Source organism: Topomyia yanbarensis, chromosome 2 (assembly GCF_030247195.1).
Source record: "Topomyia yanbarensis strain Yona2022 chromosome 2, ASM3024719v1, whole genome shotgun sequence".
NCBI classification, from domain to species: Eukaryota; Metazoa; Arthropoda; class Insecta; order Diptera; family Culicidae; genus Topomyia; species Topomyia yanbarensis.
Genome location: NC_080671.1, coordinates 91,887,109 through 91,907,002, shown reverse-complemented (window position 1 = coordinate 91,907,002; position 19,894 = coordinate 91,887,109). Strand labels below are relative to the sequence as shown.

The 19,894-nt window shown below is 36.7% G+C and overlaps 1 protein-coding gene across 1 annotated transcript; it reads left to right on the top strand.

Moving 5' to 3' along the window:
- Nucleotides 1-14,003: 14,003 nt before the first annotated feature.
- Nucleotides 14,004-15,402, top strand: LOC131679585 (uncharacterized). Its single transcript, XM_058960325.1, has 4 exons — nt 14,004-14,605; nt 14,665-14,994; nt 15,082-15,196; nt 15,269-15,402. The coding sequence occupies exons 1-4, from the start codon at nt 14,498-14,500 to the stop codon at nt 15,400-15,402; spliced, it is 687 nt and encodes a 228-aa protein (XP_058816308.1). The 5' UTR covers nt 14,004-14,497.
- Nucleotides 15,403-19,894: the final 4,492 nt, after the last annotated feature.

The window sequence follows — 19,894 nt, the reverse complement described above, 5'->3', positions numbered from 1 at the left end:
TTCCACCTAGATGAAGTGGCATTTTTAGTAATGTTGAATATAGCAGCAGTATCATGGTATGGTTAAGTTGTTATCATATATTTTATACTTATAAGCAAAATGAAAAACACAATTGAGTATATTTATATGCATGTCACTGACAGTTCACGGGATAATATATTGAAAAATTCACATATTATCTACATTTATGCATACCTGTAACCGATGACATGACTTTTGCAAAGTTCAGTAATGTACGCTGCCGTAACACAACACGAATCGCAATTGTTTCACGTCACACTTGATTAAAACTGCAAATTCAAATTAAGCCAACAAAACTGTTTTTCTGCACACAAAATCTGACACAACACTAGACAGCGATAATGCGACACAAGTAATCAAAGCATGCAAGATTACCAAACGAAACCATTTTTGTAGGGTTTCCATAAATGGTGCACCTTATCTAAACAACCAGTAGAGATAGAAAGCCCATGTCTTCGGCAATGTTTCTTGTAAGAGTATTCTCTAAAACTTTTGCGAAGACACTACCACTTTATCTGTTCAGCTTCACCGAATATGTTTCATACCATGATTTTAGACTAGAAAAACATCTTTTTCGACTCTAGCTACCAGAACCCTGGATACAACCGGATACAAAGGATTTGTTCAGATGCTTATAGCATTTTTGTATTACTTTCAAACCCATACTGAGTGGTCTGCCCGTTTTTGCCCGTTCATGAGTTATTTGAGAGCAAAGTAGGCCGTATTTCGAACAAAAAACGTGAATATCTCAAAAACGGTTCAACATAATTTATTACTATGTTCACAAAAATTATGTATTTCATTAATTGTGACAGTTCTGTAGAACATTGTGGCCTTCTAAAAAATCTTGAAAAAAAGTTATGATGAAAAAAATGATTTTTCCGGTCTTTTCTCAAATAATGCTCGATACCTAAAAAACCATTAAAGATAGGACATTTCCACCTTCGGTAAAGTTTCTTATAAATGAATTTACTACAACTTTGCTGAATACTTCAACTCGCTATCTTTAATTGTACGAGAAATAAATTTTGCATCTCACTTATAGGAGGATCAATCAACAATTTTTTTATTTAGAAAGAAGGGGCGTTCCATTGTCACAAATTCTTCCGAAGGTTGTATATCGCTTTAACGAACCATTTCGAAGTTATTCAAAACGATCACGTTTTTCGCGTTTTAAACCACTGTGGATAGTGGAGTAAGACATTTTTAATGTCAAAAATATCGATAATCGAAACAAAAAGGTGATCATACTTGTAAGGGTTTAAAAATTAAATGGTTTGGTTCGAAGTCATGAGGTTGTCTTCAAATTTTGCCAATATGAATTCGATTTTTTTGATTTATTGATTTTTCAATCTTCGAAAGTGCTGGATTAGTATCGAAAGTATTTATTGGAAAAAAAAACCCTGCTTAGGGTTGCCACACCGGTTTTTGGAGCCGAATTCCGTGTCTTCGTTCAGGTAATTCGGATTTCGCCCGGAACAATCCATTGGATTATTTTGCAATTTTGCGTTGCCCTTTTCTTTACCAGGAATCGTCCAGCACCTAGTCATCATAAACATCATCCTCGGATTGCAGGCCCTAATCGATCAGGTGGGCCCCTCTTGGTGTTGGCCAATATTATTTTAAAAGTGCCCTTTGGGTTTACTTTACCCCATTCAATGGATCAATATTCCGCACAAAGATTCTCGAAAGAAACTGACTTGTGATTTCATGCCCCGTGTTTGTTTACTGTGGAGCAGAACAAAACTCGCTCGGGTTATCCTTCACAGCGAGAGTGGCTGGTGCTTTTAGATTCTTTGTGTATATCCGAGGAAGCGAAGTACTACACCCAGCTAAATCAACAAAACTTTTCACAAATACGAAAAAATACAACTTAATGTGAACGGCACAGAAAAGTGGAGTGATTTACCAAAACATTACACTCTACGGTGACTCTGAAGAAAATAAATTTTCCTCCTAGTTCTACGAGCTACATAAGAAAGAAAACAGCACATATTTATTTGTTTATAAGCTTTTATACAATATAAAGCAATGGAAAGCTCTAAAATTCTGTCGAGTGATCACTTTAATTCGAAACTCTAATTGATTTCATCGCATACCGATGTATCTCTTGAAGTCTATCCCCTGCTCAGTAAAATTCTCCTGATCAAAGTACCACTAGAGGCGGTAACCCTACCTCTATTTGAGAACTCAATTGGTCAAATGAGTCATCAAAAACTCTTGATATGCTAAAAAAATTAAAAATAAATCCAAAAATTTAAGTCATAAATTTAATATACATGGTTTGCTGTTAGCTTTTTTCAGCGATTTTCGACCTCTCCCTTCCCCTTCGTAGAATTTTGTCACAAAATTCTAACCACTAGCTTGTAAAAAACGTAGCAACTTGCAAAGCGGCCAGGAATGAAAAAAATAAATACGTTTTAAAATTCTTTCAAATCAACATTTTCATTGTAACAGCAAATTGCGTACACAACAAGCCCATTCCATAACGAATATAGTGTTAATAGTTTTGTTTTGAATTTTATATGTCAAGAAGCATGAAGAGAAGATTTCTCAGTTCACAATCCTGCAGCTGCCAATGATTCTGAGAAGCATACGTTCAACTAAATTACTAAATTTTGTTTGATTGAATCCGTAGGAAAATTTAACTCAGCTACCAAACTAAATCAACTAGTTATCATCTAACGTAGCAAGTTAAATCCGCATACAAAATCTTTTCGGATTGGAGGCGCGTGAGATTTTGAACGTCGTTTCCTGAACGATTTATATTTATTTTTGAACCATTTACTAGAAATCAGTTACAACATTCTTTCAAAATATTTTAAGGTATGCTAACACACCAACGCAAATAATGGAATAATTTAAGTTTTTTATAGGATTATGAATGTTTTCGAAACCAGCATAGCGTAAAATATTTGAAATTTGATCCATGATCCGCAATTTTTTCTTTTTTTTTATTTCTACATGGATTTTTTTATTTTGTTAAAATTTCATTGATTTTTTTTTTAGAGTTGTGGATTTTATTTGTATTTCTAGAATTTAAAGATTCTCCCTTTTTATCTATTTCCATACTTTTATTTGATTCATCATTTCACGTTCTTTATTTTTGTCTTTTTTTCTAATTCTATCACTACCACTTACTTTAATTTATAATTTTTTCTCCGTTATTTCATTTTATTCGCAATTTTTCGAGCAACTTCTGCATTATTAATTTTATTTTTCTTACTATTTCATATTTAACTACCATGCTTTTTTATTTGTTTCATTTGTCATTCCATCCAATTTTTAAAATTTGTCTATTTATTACACTTTTTTTGCATTTCTGCATGCAACCTTACATATTTAAAATCATTCTTATTGTTTAATTATTTACCTTTTTCATATTTTCTTACTTATTTTCTAATTTTTAGCTTTCCGTTTTTCGTAGTATTATTTTTTCCCTTTGTTAATTTAATATAATTTTATTTATTTTTTACACATGTTCCTTAAGCTTTAATTCGTTATTGTTATTTCTTCATTGTTTCCATTCAACCTATTTTGGCTGGCTTGATTCTCGACAGTGCGAATCGAGGTTAGAATAAACCAGTACCGGGCGCGAACACCCACGGACGATCTCCCACAAAGAGTGCTCAGAACTGTACGCGGAAAAGTCCACTGCGTATAAAGCCTTCCGGGACGACGGGTTACCCGATAGCTATCGATAATACGCGGTGCTAGAAAAGCGAATGAAGTATTTGATGAAAGCCAAGAAACGCAGTTATTGGCGCCGGTTCGTCGACGGGTTAACGAGAGAAACAGCGATAAGCACTCTTTGGGGTACGGCTCGACGTATGCGTAACCGAAGCAGTATCAACGAGAACGTGGAATATTCAAACCGCTATGCTTTCCTGTATCCGGAAGTTGTTCGAGAAAATGATCTTGTTTCGCCTCGACAATTGGGTCGAAGCAAATGGCTTACTGTCAGATACACAATTTGGCTTCCGCAAAGACAAAGGGACGAACGATTGCCTTGCGTTGCTCTCAACAGACATTCAAATGGTCTATGCTAGTAAAGAGCAGATGGCATCAGTTTTCCTTGATATTAAGCGGCTTTTGACTCAGTGTCTATCAATGTTCTTTCAGAGAAGCTGCATCAGCATGGTCTTTCGCCGATTTTAAATAACTTTTTGCTAAACCTGTTGTCTGAGAAGAATATGCATATTTCGCATGGCGACCTAACAACATCGCGATTTAGCTACATGTGTCTTCCCCAGGGCTCATGTCTAAGTCTACAATTTTTATGTGAATGACATTGACAATTGTCTTGCCAATTCATGCACGTTAAGGCAACTTGCAGACGACGGGGTGGTGTCCGTTACAGGGCCTAAAGCTGCCGACTTGCAAGGACCATTACAAGATACTTTGGACAATTTGTCTGCTTGGGCTCTTCAGCTGGGTATCGAGTTCTCCACGGAGAAAACTGAGCTGGTCGTCTTTTCTAGGAAGCGTGAGCCGGCGCAACTCCAGCTTCTACTCATGGGTGTAACGATCAATCGAGTCTTCACATTTAAATATCTCGGGGTCTGGTTCGACTCTAAAGGTACCTGGGGATGTCACATTAGGTATCTGTAACAGAAACGCCAACAAAGGAACAATTTTCTCCGGACAATAACTGGAACATGGTGGGGTGCCCACCCAGGAGACCTGATCAGGTTATACCAAACAACGATATTGTCGGTGATGGAGTACGGGTGTTTCTGTTTCCGCTCCTCTGCGAACATACACTTCATCAAACTGGAGACAATCCAGTATCGTTGCTTGCGCATTGCCTTGGGTTGCATGCAATCGACCCATACGATGAGTCTCGAAGTGCTGGCGGGCGTTCTCCCGCTGAAAAATCGATTTTGGGAACTCTCATATCGATTGCTCATCCCATGCGACATCTTGAACCCGTTGGTGATTGAAAACTTCGAAAGGCTCGTCGAGCTTAATTCTGAAACCAGTTTTATGTCCTTGTACTTCGACTACATGGCACAGAGCATCAATCCTTCTTCGTACAATCCCAACCGTGTCCGTTTCCTAAATACTTCTGATTCTACTGTATTCTTCGACACATCCATGAAGGAAGAGATTCGTGGAATACAGGATCACATACTCCCACATATATTTTACAATAAATTCCGAGAAGTCGACTGTGACAAAATGTTCTACACTGACGGATCAAATCTCGATGGGTCCACTGGCTTCGGTATCTTCAGCAATACTGTCACCGCTTCATTCAAGCTCAATGGTCCCGCTTCAGTTTACGTCGCAGAATTAGCTGCTATTCAGTACACTCTTGGGATCATCGACACTCTGCCCACAGATCACTACTTCATCATCTCGGACAGCCTCAGCTCTATCGAGGCTCTTCGTGCGATGAAGCCCAAAAAACAATTCCCGCATTTTCTGGGGAGGATACGGGAGTCCTTGTATACGTTATCTGAAAAATTTTACCAGATTACATTTGTTTGGGTCCCTTCTCATTGCTCTATTCCGGGGAATGAAAAGGCCGACTCTTTAACAAAGGTGGGCGCATTAGAAGGTGACATCTATGAAAGACCAATTTGCTCCAACGAATTTTTCAGCATCTGCCGTCAGAGGACACTCAACAGTTGGCAAACCTCGTAGAGCAATGGAGAACTTGGACGATGGTTACATTCCATTATCCCGAAGGTATCAACGAAGCCATGGTTCAGGGGGATGGATGTGGGTCGGGACTTCATTCTTGTAATGTCCCGGCTCATGTCTAACCACTACACCTTGTATGCACATTTGCGTCGTATTGGGCTTGCGGAGAGTGCGCTTGTGACGAGGGCTATCACGAAATCGACCACGTTGTCTGGGTTTGTGCCGAGTATTGTGACGCTAGGGTTCTGTTAAAGGATTCCTTTCGGGCCCGAGGTTGACCACCCAATGTCCCAGTCCGGGATATGCTAGCAAATCGCGATCTCCCTTATAAGTCCCTTATTTACAATTTCATTAAAACGATAAATATCCCAATTTAGCCCCTCTCTTTTATTTCTCATTTTTTGAAGTTCCCTGTCCTGCCTTGTGGGGCCGACCAGCACCAGAGTGCCATTATGTGACCGCAGTCGCCCTTATCACGCCTGCATAAAAAGATTTTGTAGCGAGAGTGACCCGATTACCCGTGGGCCCGATGAATTTCACCTATCAATCCAGTTCTTGACGTCATGGAAACCTGTCGCTCTAAGTCATGTCGCTGATCTCCCGTTTGCCTGAAAGTTTGTTCTTCTTTCTCTGTCATCAAGTCCTGTCCCTGACACAACTGCTGCTACACCGATGTTGTAAATAAATCAAATTTGTATTCTGTATTACTAGTTTTAAGATAGCTGTAAAATTTCTCATACACACTTGTTCCCCTTCTTGTATATCAAATTGTATTCTTTGTTCTAAGATAGCTGTAAAAAAAACTTATGTTCTTCCTCTTGAGTATCAAACTGAATTCCTAGTTTTAGGATTGTTGAAAATTTGCCTATAAAACACTATTGTTCCCACTCTTGTATATTGAATTTTATTTCTAGTTATAAGATAGCTGTAAAATTTTTCCTCTTTATATGAAAAACATACTTCAACATTGTAACCTCCTAGTTTTAAGATATCCAAAATGTTAAAAAAAAGAATTTGGCACCGCCAAGCTAACGCATTTGTGCCCAATAAATAAACGAACTGAATAAAAAAAAAGTTCTGTGTGTACACTAGAGTGACAGGGAAAAAATGACCCCCATCGGCTCACCCCTGAGTCGATTCCTAGACCCAGCAGGAGTACTTGCACCAAATTTGAAGCAAGTCTACCTACCGGACCAACGTGTCTGAAGTTTGTATGAGATTTTTCAATAATTTACATGGAGAAAACTTACCAGCTCGCATTTTCGCCGCTAGGTGGCAGTGTATGCATCGTATTATCACCGTAAGTGAAAATAAGAACGATAATTTAACTGTCTACAACTTTGTCGAAGACTGCTAGTCAATCTGGCTTTGCTAAAAGACGTTATTAAACGTTTAACGAAGAGATGTTTGAGTCAATTTCGCATGAGGCCTAGTAGTGTATGGTTATGTACAGTGCAGTAAAATTTCATTTCATTCAATCGAAACTGAATGAACGCAGTCAATCAGTCGTTTACGGTAGCATTTATATTCATTTAACGCATCAGTTGCTGTTGATCTGAAGCTCGGTTCATGGCTCTTCACTCAACGTCGCTTTCAAATGAGTCGCAGTTCATATTCAATCTCCTTCGTTTGATTCTCTCAAATGAATAGATCCGCTTTCAATTTACCCAGTGAACACCAGTCAAATGAGATCCGGGTAAATCTAAGACAAGAAAAGACAACTGGCTTCGTATTTTTGGTTTTCTTATAAACACTCATAGTAATAGACTCGCGGATGTAAAAACCGCAAAACTGGCAACTAGAAAAACAAGCATGTTAAACTGGCATCACCCAAAAATGTGCAAGCTCGAACGTGCTCGACTGTATTCGATCATGTTTTTATGAAAATAATTTTTCGAGTGGCTCAATATATGAATCAAAAGAGAAGTTATATGTTTGATACTGAGCAACAAGAAATTGAGAAAAGAAAGAAAAAAATCCAATTTCTTCAGAAACACAAAGTTGATGAAAAAGAACATAAGTAAAATACTTTTTGTGTAGTTATATTGAACAAAATAAATATCTTTATAAATAACATTGTGAAATACTAATACGAACACGAAAAATGAAGCCTACTGTGAATAACAAAATATATTTTTTTTAAATAAAATCGCAATACTTGTTCTGCTTGTTTGCATTGAATGACGTCATGCTCGTTTGGCTCCGGATTTTGACAGTTCGTTTGGCTCGATAAAAGTACCTTCGCTGGTCTATTACTATGAGTGTCTATTGACTAATCCATGTGAAGTTGTGTTAGTGCGAGATTGAGGTTAAATCGGGGTGATTTTTTGTCGAATGAGGTTAAATCAGATGGCGAATTGAAAACATCGTGTTATATGTATGTTGTCTATACACATTGCAACTGTGTTGGTGTCCTAGACGTCAAATAAGTCAATAGGTTTTCTTGCCTTTCTTGTGCCCTGCTGCATAATTGATGACAGATGACTGCATGCAGATAGCGAGGTTAGCAGTGCAGCCAATTTATTTGTTATATTTAGATATGTTACTATAATACACATAACAATGATCGTTTTCTTAACAAACATATCGCCAAAATTTATCTGGTGCTAATCAATCCAACATTTTTATTACATACTACATGTTTCTAGCAAATTTGGCCAGCATAACAGCCTATTCATCAGAGTCAAATTTGCAACAAAAATTGAAACAAAGATGAATGTACTACCAAATAACGTTTTTCATTGCAACCAGTTCCAAGAAGCTGTTATTACCAGATTTATTATTTTTCGTCTGAAATCTGCCGACTTTAAGAAATTTTGAAAATGAAATACGAAAGCCGCGATATCACATGTTTTGACATATGAAATAAAATATTGTGTCTCTTTTGATGTAGAAGTCGGTTGCATGGAGATGGAAAATTGTGAACAAATCACATTTTTACATGTTCTTGAATGTAAATTCATGTGAATTATGACGCTCCTTTTATGTGCATCTTACGAGATGTAAATATTTCATTTTTAGCAATGAATTCGACAGATTCGTACGATTGTCATAACATACTGCGGATATCATAATTCTTTTTAAAAATTTCTTGATTTCGCCAGGTTTCAGACGAAAACTAATGAATCTGGTAATAATAACTTGTTGGAACTGGTTGCACTGAAAAACGTTATCACTGTTTCAATTTTTGTTGAAAATTTGATTCTGGTGAATAGGCTGTTATGCTGGCCGAATATGCTAGAATTTAATATGTGATAAAAAATTTGGATTGATCATTACCAAATTTTTTTTGGCGAAATGTGTTAATAAAACGGGCATTGTTATATGTATTAAAGCAACATATCTAAATATGATAAAGAAATTGGCTGCACAGCCAATCTCGCTACCCAGTCAAAAAGGGCAAGTTACTGGCTAACGGGGGGATATTTGCAAACTCGGTTGCGCTGATTGCCCTTCAATTTGCCAGCAAATTATTAGCAATTAGAGGCTATTTCAAATGGAACATTTTGGGCGATTTGCCGCTGTCAAAAACGCAAAAAACAACAAGTCCATTTCAGCCACCAGAAAATTTGTGTAAGTATTGAAATTGCCTTTAAATCGTATTCGCAAATTGTTGCAAATTTGTTCCTAGGGGCAATTAGTATACACGCTCGTAAAAAGTTACTCAGATTCTGAGTACTTTTAACTCAGTTTTGAATGATGTTCGTAAACGTCAAAAATTGAGTTGTCATGTATAATATCTCTGAGTAACTCTGACTCTATTTTTGGGTATTACACAAGAAACCGTTTTGGAGTTACCAAACGGAAAAGCCGTTTCTCGCCAAGTTAAAAATTCCAAGCGTCATCCGCCATTTTCCATTAGTAGGTACACGCTCGTTTAGTTATCGCTCATCACTTTTTCACAAATAAAAATTTGTTCAAATATTTATAATAGTTGAAGCTAGAGTTGTAGTGTGTAAAATACATTTTAATTGAAAGAGTGGATTTGAACAACCAGCATGCAGAAGATTTCGGAAGAGGTGGATGCTGAAACTGCAATGAAGTTGCGAGGTAATATTCACGTTATATTATATATATATATATATATATATATATATATATATATATATATATATATATATATATATATATATATATATATATATATATATATATATATATATATATATATATATATATATATATATATATATATATATATATATATATATATATATATATATATATATATATATATATATATATATATATATATATATATATACTGGAAAAAAAAGTGTAAGGTTTCAGGTTTCTCATGCCATGTGCCAAATTGTGGGAAGATGATTCCTGGACACGTGGATGAATTGAAGGAACACTTCCGGTTGGTACACAATTTGAACACCAGCAAAGCAGCCGCTCAACCTTTCCTTTGTTCAGAATGTGGTTCACTGTACCAGAGGTTTAAGAGCTTGAAACGGCACATAGAGAGTGTTCATCCACTAATTACAGAAAATTCTACAAATATTTCATACGACCATGACGCTGTTGAACAAATTCAAAATAATCATCCGGAAAATATGCTCGTAGATGATGATTATCTGTTGAGAATAACGAATACTATATTCTTTAAAACGGCGCCGTCGTTGGATGAAATTACTAAGAAAATTAGTAAATTCGCCACAGATTTGCGAAAAGATGTATCTCTTCCCGAGACAAAAATCAAAAAGTTCTTACAGGTTACCTCGAATCTTATAGAAGATTACGAGTGTTACATGTTGAATCTATTCAGAGAATTTTTGAAATCGAAGTCGATCCCATTAAACGATACCGACGCTTTGAAATTTATAAACGACGCATCTTTGGATGGAATTTTTGCAGACGTAGCTTCTCCAAAAGACAACCTAGCATATTTGTCTGGAGTTGCGGGTTGTGCTGTGCCAAACCCTAGGGAAGAAGTCTTGGGAAGAACTAGAATCACTAAAACTGTCCCCGCGATTACCAAACTAGGCAAAAGAAAAAGTGTACAAATAGTGAAAGACGTTGCTCACTATATTCCACTAACCAGCATTTTAGCACTGGTTATGAAGAATCCCGGAGCTCGCAAGATGATAGCAGAAGAAGCAGTGAATGACGATATCTTGTGCGGTTTCAAAGATGGTCAACGTTTCAAAACACACCCATTCCTGACACGGTTTCCCGATGCATTACGACTCTCGCTTCATCTGGACGATGTCGAATATCTGAACCCTTTGGGATCACGCAAATCAAAAAAAAAACTTACCAATTTCAGTGTTAAAATTGAGAATCTCCACCCCGCAATTAATTCATCCTCCAACAGGATATATCTAACGCTTACAGTTCGCTCAAGAGATGTAAAAAAATATGGCTACAATAACGTTATGAAACCGCTGATTCAAGATTTGCGTGAGCTTGAATCAGATGATGGTGTTGTAGTACAATATGGGAGTGAAAAGTTTACGATGAGGGCAGTTCTAGTGCATGTTTTGGGGGACACGCTGGCAATTCATGAAATTTTCGAGTTAATGGGGCCCCAATCAAGTCTATTCTGTAGAATGTGCTATGCGACGCGTACTGCACTTCATTGTGGAAACATTGGTGATACCTTCCCTCATCGCACTGAAGAAAGCATACAAGGTGATTTAAATGCTCTTCAAAGCGGAACTAAAACACCTTCACAATGCGGAATCATTCGAAAATCAGCACTGAATGAAGTTAAATATTTCAACATAGCGGAAAATAACACGTTTGATCCAATGCATGATCTTTTGGAAGGCGTCGTCATGGTCGTAATCAAATGTGTTTTGAACGAAGCTGTAAATATCCATAAAGTGATAACGATTAGTCAAGTCAACCAAATTATACAGCATTACGAATACGGTATAACTGAATCGGCTGATAAACCTACCGCTAATTTTACTTGCGAGAAGTTAAAAGCACGTGGACATGCTATTCCTCAGTCAGCTTCGCAATGTTGGCTTCTCCTTCGAGCATTCCCTTTTATGTTCAACCAGATTCTCGGATTTAATTCAAATTTATCATCATTGCTTAGAGCTCTCATGAAAATAACTTATTATAGTTTCTCCAATAAGCTAACATTGAATCAGATTAACGATCTGGAAAACGAAATCGAATGTTTTTACAAGTTGTTCAAATCCTGCTTCCCTGCCATCAACCCTACCAATAAATTCCATCACATCTCTCATTATCCCTACATAATTCGTCAGGATGGGCCAGTTGTTAATCATAGTTGCTTACGCTTCGAAGCGAAATTCAAGGAGTCGAAATCCCAAGCGAAGACATGCAACAATTTCATCAATTTAACAAACAGCTTTGCTAAGCGCCTGAATCTAGCACAGATAACCACTATTCTTGACCATTCATACGAAATTGGTACGGTAGATATCGTTTCGTCAAAGCACATACACAAAAAATCTCTAAGTAATTTACTCCTGATCCGGGATCTACCAGATTCAATCAAATATATAAACCATATGAAAATAAATAACACAAGCTTTCGGCCGGGACTGATAGCGAAATACCAAGTATGCAACGAAATGTCCTATGGTTTGATAATAGATATATTGCAATCGGATAATCAAATTGTTTGCCTAATACAGCATCTCGAATGCGAATATTGTTTACAATACAACAGTTACAAACTCAAAACTGACAGTCAAGTTATTCGCATATCACACAAGAACTTGCAAACGAAAAAAACATACAACTTATGGAGTATATACGGAGATTCAGAAGAAAACTACTATATAAGTTTGAAATATGTAGATAGTTAGTAGGGAAATAAACTTGGAAATAAATTTATAATAAAATAAACAACAATCAAGAAGGTAGTGCAAACAACTTGAGATGTCACTTTAAACCTTTATATATACTTATTCGCTCTTTTCAGCCCAAAAAATAAACGATCAGAACCTAGTTCTGCTCAACGATGCCGACCTAGTTGAAATGGGGATATTCGAAAAAGGATCCCGTCTAACAATTCTTAACATAATAAAAAACTATAGTTCTGAAGCTAATCCGACCAAAGATAAAATTGATGAGACTTCCACTAATGTTCAAAATTTGGTAAACTTTCTACTATAATTACTGTAAGCGCTTGTCGTACTATACATATTTAACGTTTTCAGATTAACCGTTCGACATTCGAAGATGACGCAAAATTCCGAATGAAAATTTTGTATCCAATTTTGGATCAAGGGATCGTACCAGATAAGGACGGTTTAAATCATCTTACACGAGTCGCATGCAAGCAAATGGAGACTCAAATAATGGACGGTCAAAGGCAAGTAGAAAGTTTTATTTGTTACTCTACTAGTGCATCAAACTATGAACACTCCTTAAAGTGTGATAGAATGAATTGTTTACATTGAACCGCACGAGTCTCTCCGCTAGAGCAACCTTGCGGCGAAATGCGCAATGCCTATACATATTTATAGGGCTTACGGCCAATTTCTTTATCCTCGCTTAAATTTTAAACCGGGTTTACCAGTACGTTTAAACCTGGTTAAGACGTTAGGCGAGAATGAAGAAATCGGCCCTTAGTAGTCCTTCGAGCAAATATGCAGGTGATCTAACACTGTCTATGAGCAGAGAAAAGCAATGCCTTTCGTTGTGAAGCTTCTATTTCAAAAAACATCGTAGTCAATCAGTATCATGCATTATTACTTCATTGAGCCTATGAAACTATGAAGTATGCATAGTAATGAAGCACGGCCAAACAACTTCACTTCTGATTATAAATATAAAGAAATGTATGAAACACAGTACAAACTGCTAGAGGAAACCACATAGTTATCAGTTCTTCGCATCCTGATTTCAATATTGACCATTCTTTACACATCTTCAATCTGGTTCGATTTATAAACTTCGGCATAAGAACGTACATGCGTCTTTGACGGTGGTACTTAGAAAGCGTAATTCGTCATGTTCCGGCACAAAATTATAAAGACGACCGACGACGACGAATTATAATAACTTAAACATTTAAACCAACAGAATTTAAAGGTATACAATTTCTGTTTATAGCGAGCGTGTTTATTTGTTTACATATACAGTTCAATCGTAAATCGACCAAAGGGTCTAACTAAGCCGCAATGTCGTTGAATCGAGCAACAGCGATGCCAGATTTACAGACTGTGGACAGATTTGCTGCACTGAGAAACAAAAATATGCAGAATTAGCATACTTTCATTCCCGTCTCTTTTGCTGTAATTCTCGACGAACATATGATTACGGCCTAAAAGCCAACCGTCAAAATCCACTTTGAATGGAAATTCCAGACAAACCGTTACTAGTCGAACACAGCTCACAACAGTTTATGAAAGAGAAAACTTTTCTCTTTCGTTTACTACCAACATCTGTGATTGGCGTGTAACGGTTTGTCCGGAATTTCCATTCAAAGTGGATTTTGACAGTTGGCTTTTAGGCCGTAATCATATGTTTGTCGAGAATTTTCATGCATTTTCTAGCATATACTTCTAGTAAATATTCAATGAGTGGATAGACCGAATACGTCCAATGCACAAAATTTGCAGCAGAAGAAACGAGAGGCAGATCAAAAAGTATGATATCGGTGATTAAAAAAAAGTTCTGCGTATGCCTGGTCCAGACATTTACAGACTTTTAAAACAGTAATAAACTGACCGATTTTCTTCAGAAAATAATAGATGTGTCCCAGCATGCAAAGAATTACGAATCAAATACCGTTCATACTTTTACCATTTAGATTTTTTTTAAGAAATTTAGAACTTAATCTTTCACGGAATCTTTTTGGTCTTTTTCGGAGTAACGAACCAATGATCTCTAAATGCGCAGGTATCCTTCTGTTGATCAACAGCATGCGGCAGCTGTTCAAATCGTAAAATTATTTCCACAACTTAGTAATACGCGAGTCACACCAACTGCTCCTGATGAGGTTTGTTATTCTATGCTTATTTAATTTCTCTAATATAATTATAATTATTTTCATGCTAGTCATTTTTCTTTTGGCGCAACGGAGGCAAGGAAAAGGGTGCTCATACTGGCATGATATTTCATCGCATCCGGAATGTCATCAAACAGCTACCTGCAGGAAAACATAAATATAATCGAGGAACTATGCCTGTAGAAGAGTCCGTTTCAACTGAACTTGTAGAGCGGGCTCAATTGCTCCGAGTAATGCTTGCATCGGCATCAGTAGCAGAACATATTTGTGATGAAATGGACCGATGCTTTCCAGTCCTCAAACTGTTATTAAAAGAAAAGAAACCCGTTAATGATATCTTGGATATGTTTCCACACCTGTGTTCATATGAAGGATTGGTGGTAACATGTTTATTTTTTATTATTTACTATTTCACTTTATGGTATTCACGGAACATATGAATATTTATATCATATCACTTTTTCTAGATTCGTCAAATGTTTGAGAGATTGTATCCTAACAGAACAGAAGGTCTCAAAATCGAGGATGTCTTCTCTCAGTGTCTATCTTATTCACCCTCCAGATTCTCTAGAGTAGAAGATGGTGAGATATATTTTTTTTTAATTTAGCCCAAAGGTCTGTCATAAAATTTTAAATTTGTAAAACTATTCACAGATCACATTCGAGGATGCTTGAGAATAATTTCTCATATGCCAATTCGCGGACAAAAAAGAACGCTGGTAGGCTGTCCAACTGTAGGCGAAGAACATTCGGCTTCAATTCGTTGGATTGGGGTAAATGCAATATAATATACATAAGGTTAGATGTAATGATTTTATATCATCATTAGGAGTGCTTAGATACATACGTGGCATCCCCCGCAACTGATTCCAAACTACACATGGTGTGCGTAGCAAGCCCGATGAAAAGAGGAAATTATGCCGTCATTTGTGAGAAAAAAGTTATATTCGAGACTAACAATTCTATTCATGCAGTGGAAATTTTATTCAAATGCTACGCAGTTCTCGGAGTGGAGGTGCCACCTAATTTTAGAATGTTTTGGGACTTTCTGGCATGTGCCATATATAATATAATTCCGCACAGTCAGAGGACAACTGTGAATAGACTCGTCCAAACTTTTATTGAAGTTTCCCGCGCACGTATTGACAACAAATAAAAGGACAACTTTTTTATACAATACTTACTAAAAACCATAAAATTTAATAAACAGAAGTTTCTTTAATTATTATTGTAAAAATATTCCATAAGAAAAGAAAGACTGCATTGTGTTGTATCCAAAACAAAATTTTGACGGCCAATTTCTTCACTGGATGTAAACCGGTTTAGTTCCAGTTCAAATGCAACAATCGATCATGAACCAATTTAAATAGGAATCGGTTGTTGCATTTCTTCTTACAGAAACCATTCAGAATTGCAAGTCATAATCCGGATGTTTCTCAGTAAAGTTCAGTCAGAAATGAGCCGGAATTCCGGCTGGCTCCAGTCAGTATTCCGGCTCCAGTGACACAACCTATTCTAACTAGAATCGGTTGTGTCACTGGAGCCGGAATACTGACTGGAAACAGCTGGAATTCCGGCTCATTTCCGGCTGAACTTTACTGGGTTTTAATGAAATATTGCACTCATAAATTGGGTAATATTCTACCCAAAAACTGAGGAATTACAACTGGCTTTGTTGTCTACTCAAAAATTGGGTAAGCTTCTGCTCATAATATGAGTAAAAATCGATCAATTTTTGGTTTTGTTGAAGTTCTACTGAACCCAAAATTTGAGTAATGTTCAACTCAAAGTCTGCGTAATAATTACTTAATTTTTGGTTTTGTTAAATTTGTACTGAACTCAAAATTTGAGCAATGTTGAACTCAAAATCTGAGTACTAGTGAAGCACTTTTGGGTTTAGTGTAGATAATATTGTACTCAAAAACCGAGTAATAATTACTCAGTTTTTGGTTCATGCTGGCTTACTCAAATTTGAGTAACTCCGGAATTACTCAATTTAAGGGTTGTTCCACTATCTGGAAATGGGTGGGATTAAACTCATTTTTGAGTAACTTTTTACGAGCGTGTAGGCGAAGTAGTCAAACGTCAAACTGTTTAAATCGCCTGACTATGCTCGTTTGTATTTTTTTGACTGGGCATGTCCGTCCGCATTTTTTTTTGACTGGGTAGCCACATAAAGTCATCTGTCAACAATTATTCAGCAGGGCACAAGAAAGACAAGCAAACCAAAATTGAGTTCTACAAGACAACACAAGTGAACTTATGGTGAATGAAGTTCATGTTTGACAATTCTCAGTGGTTTGTTTACTTGTCAGTTGTGTGAGTTCGAGTGCAACGGGTGCTTATCTGTTACACTTGAACTCACGTAGCTCCCATGTTAACAAACCACCGAGAATGGTCAAACGAAGTTCATCCGGCTCATTGTGTGGGTTTATATCCGGACGAGCATCCCGATTCTTTGGCGCACGATGAAAAGAGAGAAAATGCCGGGTTTAATCTCGGATCTTCCGATTCGATTACTATTATGAAACTACTAATAAAAGTACTTATTACCAAACCAAAACAAAACTTATATCAACAGAAAAGCACACTAAGTCATTTGTTTATACTTTTCTTTTTAATATCCTCCTGATTTGGCGAAGAAAAATGACAACTTAACAATACAGAGAAAAATGTTCCTGCCTGTATCCGTCTTGAGTTGTCTCGTCTTATCTTAGCCTTTACCCTGTATGTATTTATTATCTTGGTCGGAGCTGTTTTCATGTCAGTGAGTGTTCATTCATATTCATTTGGGTGTGGTTCATTGGCTCTCAAACGTGAAACTTTTTCACTCGATGCGCCAACTGGATTTCATTTTTGGTACTAGTCAAATGATGATTTTCTTGCATTGGTGGTATAGGATGGTTTTTCTATTTTAATTGCTTTAAAATAAATATCACATAGTTTCATAAAAAGCTTGATTACAAGTGATAAGAAAACACTCGTTCTTTCGTTTGACACCAAAACATTCAGTTTAACTCAATATTTTATTACGAATTATTGAGATCCAGAATTATTTTTGTATTGTTGAGGTTAGGTTGGTTGTTTTAGATATGGAAAATGTTTATCTAGAAATTGGACTTATCAGTGGATAACCTCGAATACCAACAACTACACTCTTTAATCCAGTGATTTTTGCCCACCATCGTGTTTTCTATCGAAATTTCAATCTCTGAATTTCGTTTTAGTATAAATTGAAACCGGAAGAACAAATGTGAGTGAAGTAATAAGAAATTTACCATCTGGATATTTTTCAGAGGTAGGAAACATATTTTCTTCATCAATATTACTTTTCATTAGAAGAAATAACATTTAATTATAATATTGATTAAATTTAAAAAAATCAGAATTTACTTTCCAATGTGTTTTGACAGACGAAAATAAAAACATCATCATTGCACTTCCATGCTCTCTGGCGGTCGACATCTAGCGTTAGATCACGAATTGGAATGGTTCACTTCCATAAACAGAGACTGTAATAATGTGAGATTGGTTTTCAATAGAAACTAAACAGGCAAAACGTCAAATGAGCAGAAGCTGTTATTCAATTGTCAGTGAACTCTGAGTGACTCAAACGAAGACGGCAGCAGAAGTCAACTGATATAGTGGTGGTATGCTTACAGTGAATGACTCGCAGTTTCATTTGAAACGAATATTTTCGTTTTAAATTGACATTTTACCGCACTGGTTATGTATCAGTACTCGATTCCCACGAAATACACATTTTTGTGAAATAATCGTTAGGTTTAGCTCAATAGTGTGTTCAGAAGAATTATATTGAATAATACGAGTTATGGTTTGGTTAGAAGATTTTAGTTCCACATTTTACCTCATAGAGGGCGCCAGCGCTATATTTTCAACAGAAAGAGATAGAAATTAGGTGCCTTCTACAAAGCTTTAGAACAGTATAATTTTGCAATAATTCTTCCAAACATCTAGATATTCTATCTCTCTTCTATGAAAAGTTAGTGTTGACGCCCTCTATGCTGTCACAGGTGGAACTAAAGTTTTCTAACCAAAACATAACGCGTATTATGTACTATAATTCTTCTAAACATACTATTAAGCTAAATCTGCCACCTAGCGGCAAAAATGCGAACTAATGGGTTTTCTCCATGTAAATTGTCGAAAAATCCCAAACTTCAGACACGTTGGTCCGTTAGTATGACTTGTCCGATTTACTTCAAATCTGGAGCAAGTACTCCTGATACGGTTAGGAATTAAGTCAGGGGCGGGCCGATAGGGATGATTTTTTTCTTGTCACTCTAGTGTGTATTCAATACAGTGAACGTTTTACCAAGAGCATACCTGAAATCATACACTCAGTATACATTTAGATCAAATAAAACCGGTGCGTTTAAATATAATCGACGGCGCTTATGCTATGCAGGCCCTTGGCGCACTGACATTTTTTATGAAATCGGCGTCGCGTGAATATCATCTGCAGCAGCGTAGTGCAGTGGCACGCACCTCTACATATGACGTGCCCAAACTTTGGCACAAACGCAGTGCAATAATTCTCACGTAGTGCTGCCTTTGGCCACATTTGAAACGCACTCGAAACACACTTGCAGCACAAACGGGGCGCTTTCGGCACAAAGTAGGCACATAGGAAGTATGTTTGAAAAACGCATTTGGGCACATATGGGTGCAGTAGATTACAAAAGGACCGCATTCAGGCACTTTTGGGCGCAACCTGGGCTTATTTGGGCATATACTGAGCACTCTCAAGGCACATTCGAGACACACTTTAGGAACATTTTGGCACAAATTGGACGCATTTGGGAACATGATAGGTGCACTCAGGGCTCGTTTGGGCACAAACTAGTCACATACGGGGAACATTCGTGCACATAACGAACACATTAGTACACACTTTCAAAAAATGAATATTACGTTTGACGTAAACAAGAGTACGACGTTAGAATGTTCTGAAATGTAAAATAATAATAATGGTGTCTATTTTGATGTAGAACTTGACTGAAGGTGCTGGAGAATCGTGAACTACGCATTAATTTAAATGTTCTGGGATGAAAATTCAAATGAATTGTGACACTACTTTTAAGTGCATACGGGGCTCTTACGAGCACAAACTTAGTGCACTAGGTCACATGCTTCCTTGTCCTGAGTTATTTATTTTTTATTTATTTATTTAAGGAAATACTTGTAGAGTAAGGACTTCTCCTTCTTTGGTTCTACAATCGGAATTCATTTGACCACATACTAATTATTACTAATTCA

Excerpts from the sequence above, each read along its gene's own strand:
- LOC131679585 (XM_058960325.1), top strand. The coding sequence starts at position 14,498 with ATGCGCAGGTATCCTTCTGTTGATCAACAGCATGCGGCAGCTGTTCAA. Across the intron at positions 14,606-14,664 it reads CACCAACTGCTCCTGATGAG|TCATTTTTCTTTTGGCGCAA; the intron begins GTTTGTTATTCT and ends TTTTCATGCTAG. Across the intron at positions 15,197-15,268 it reads ATTCTCTAGAGTAGAAGATG|ATCACATTCGAGGATGCTTG; the intron begins GTGAGATATATT and ends AACTATTCACAG.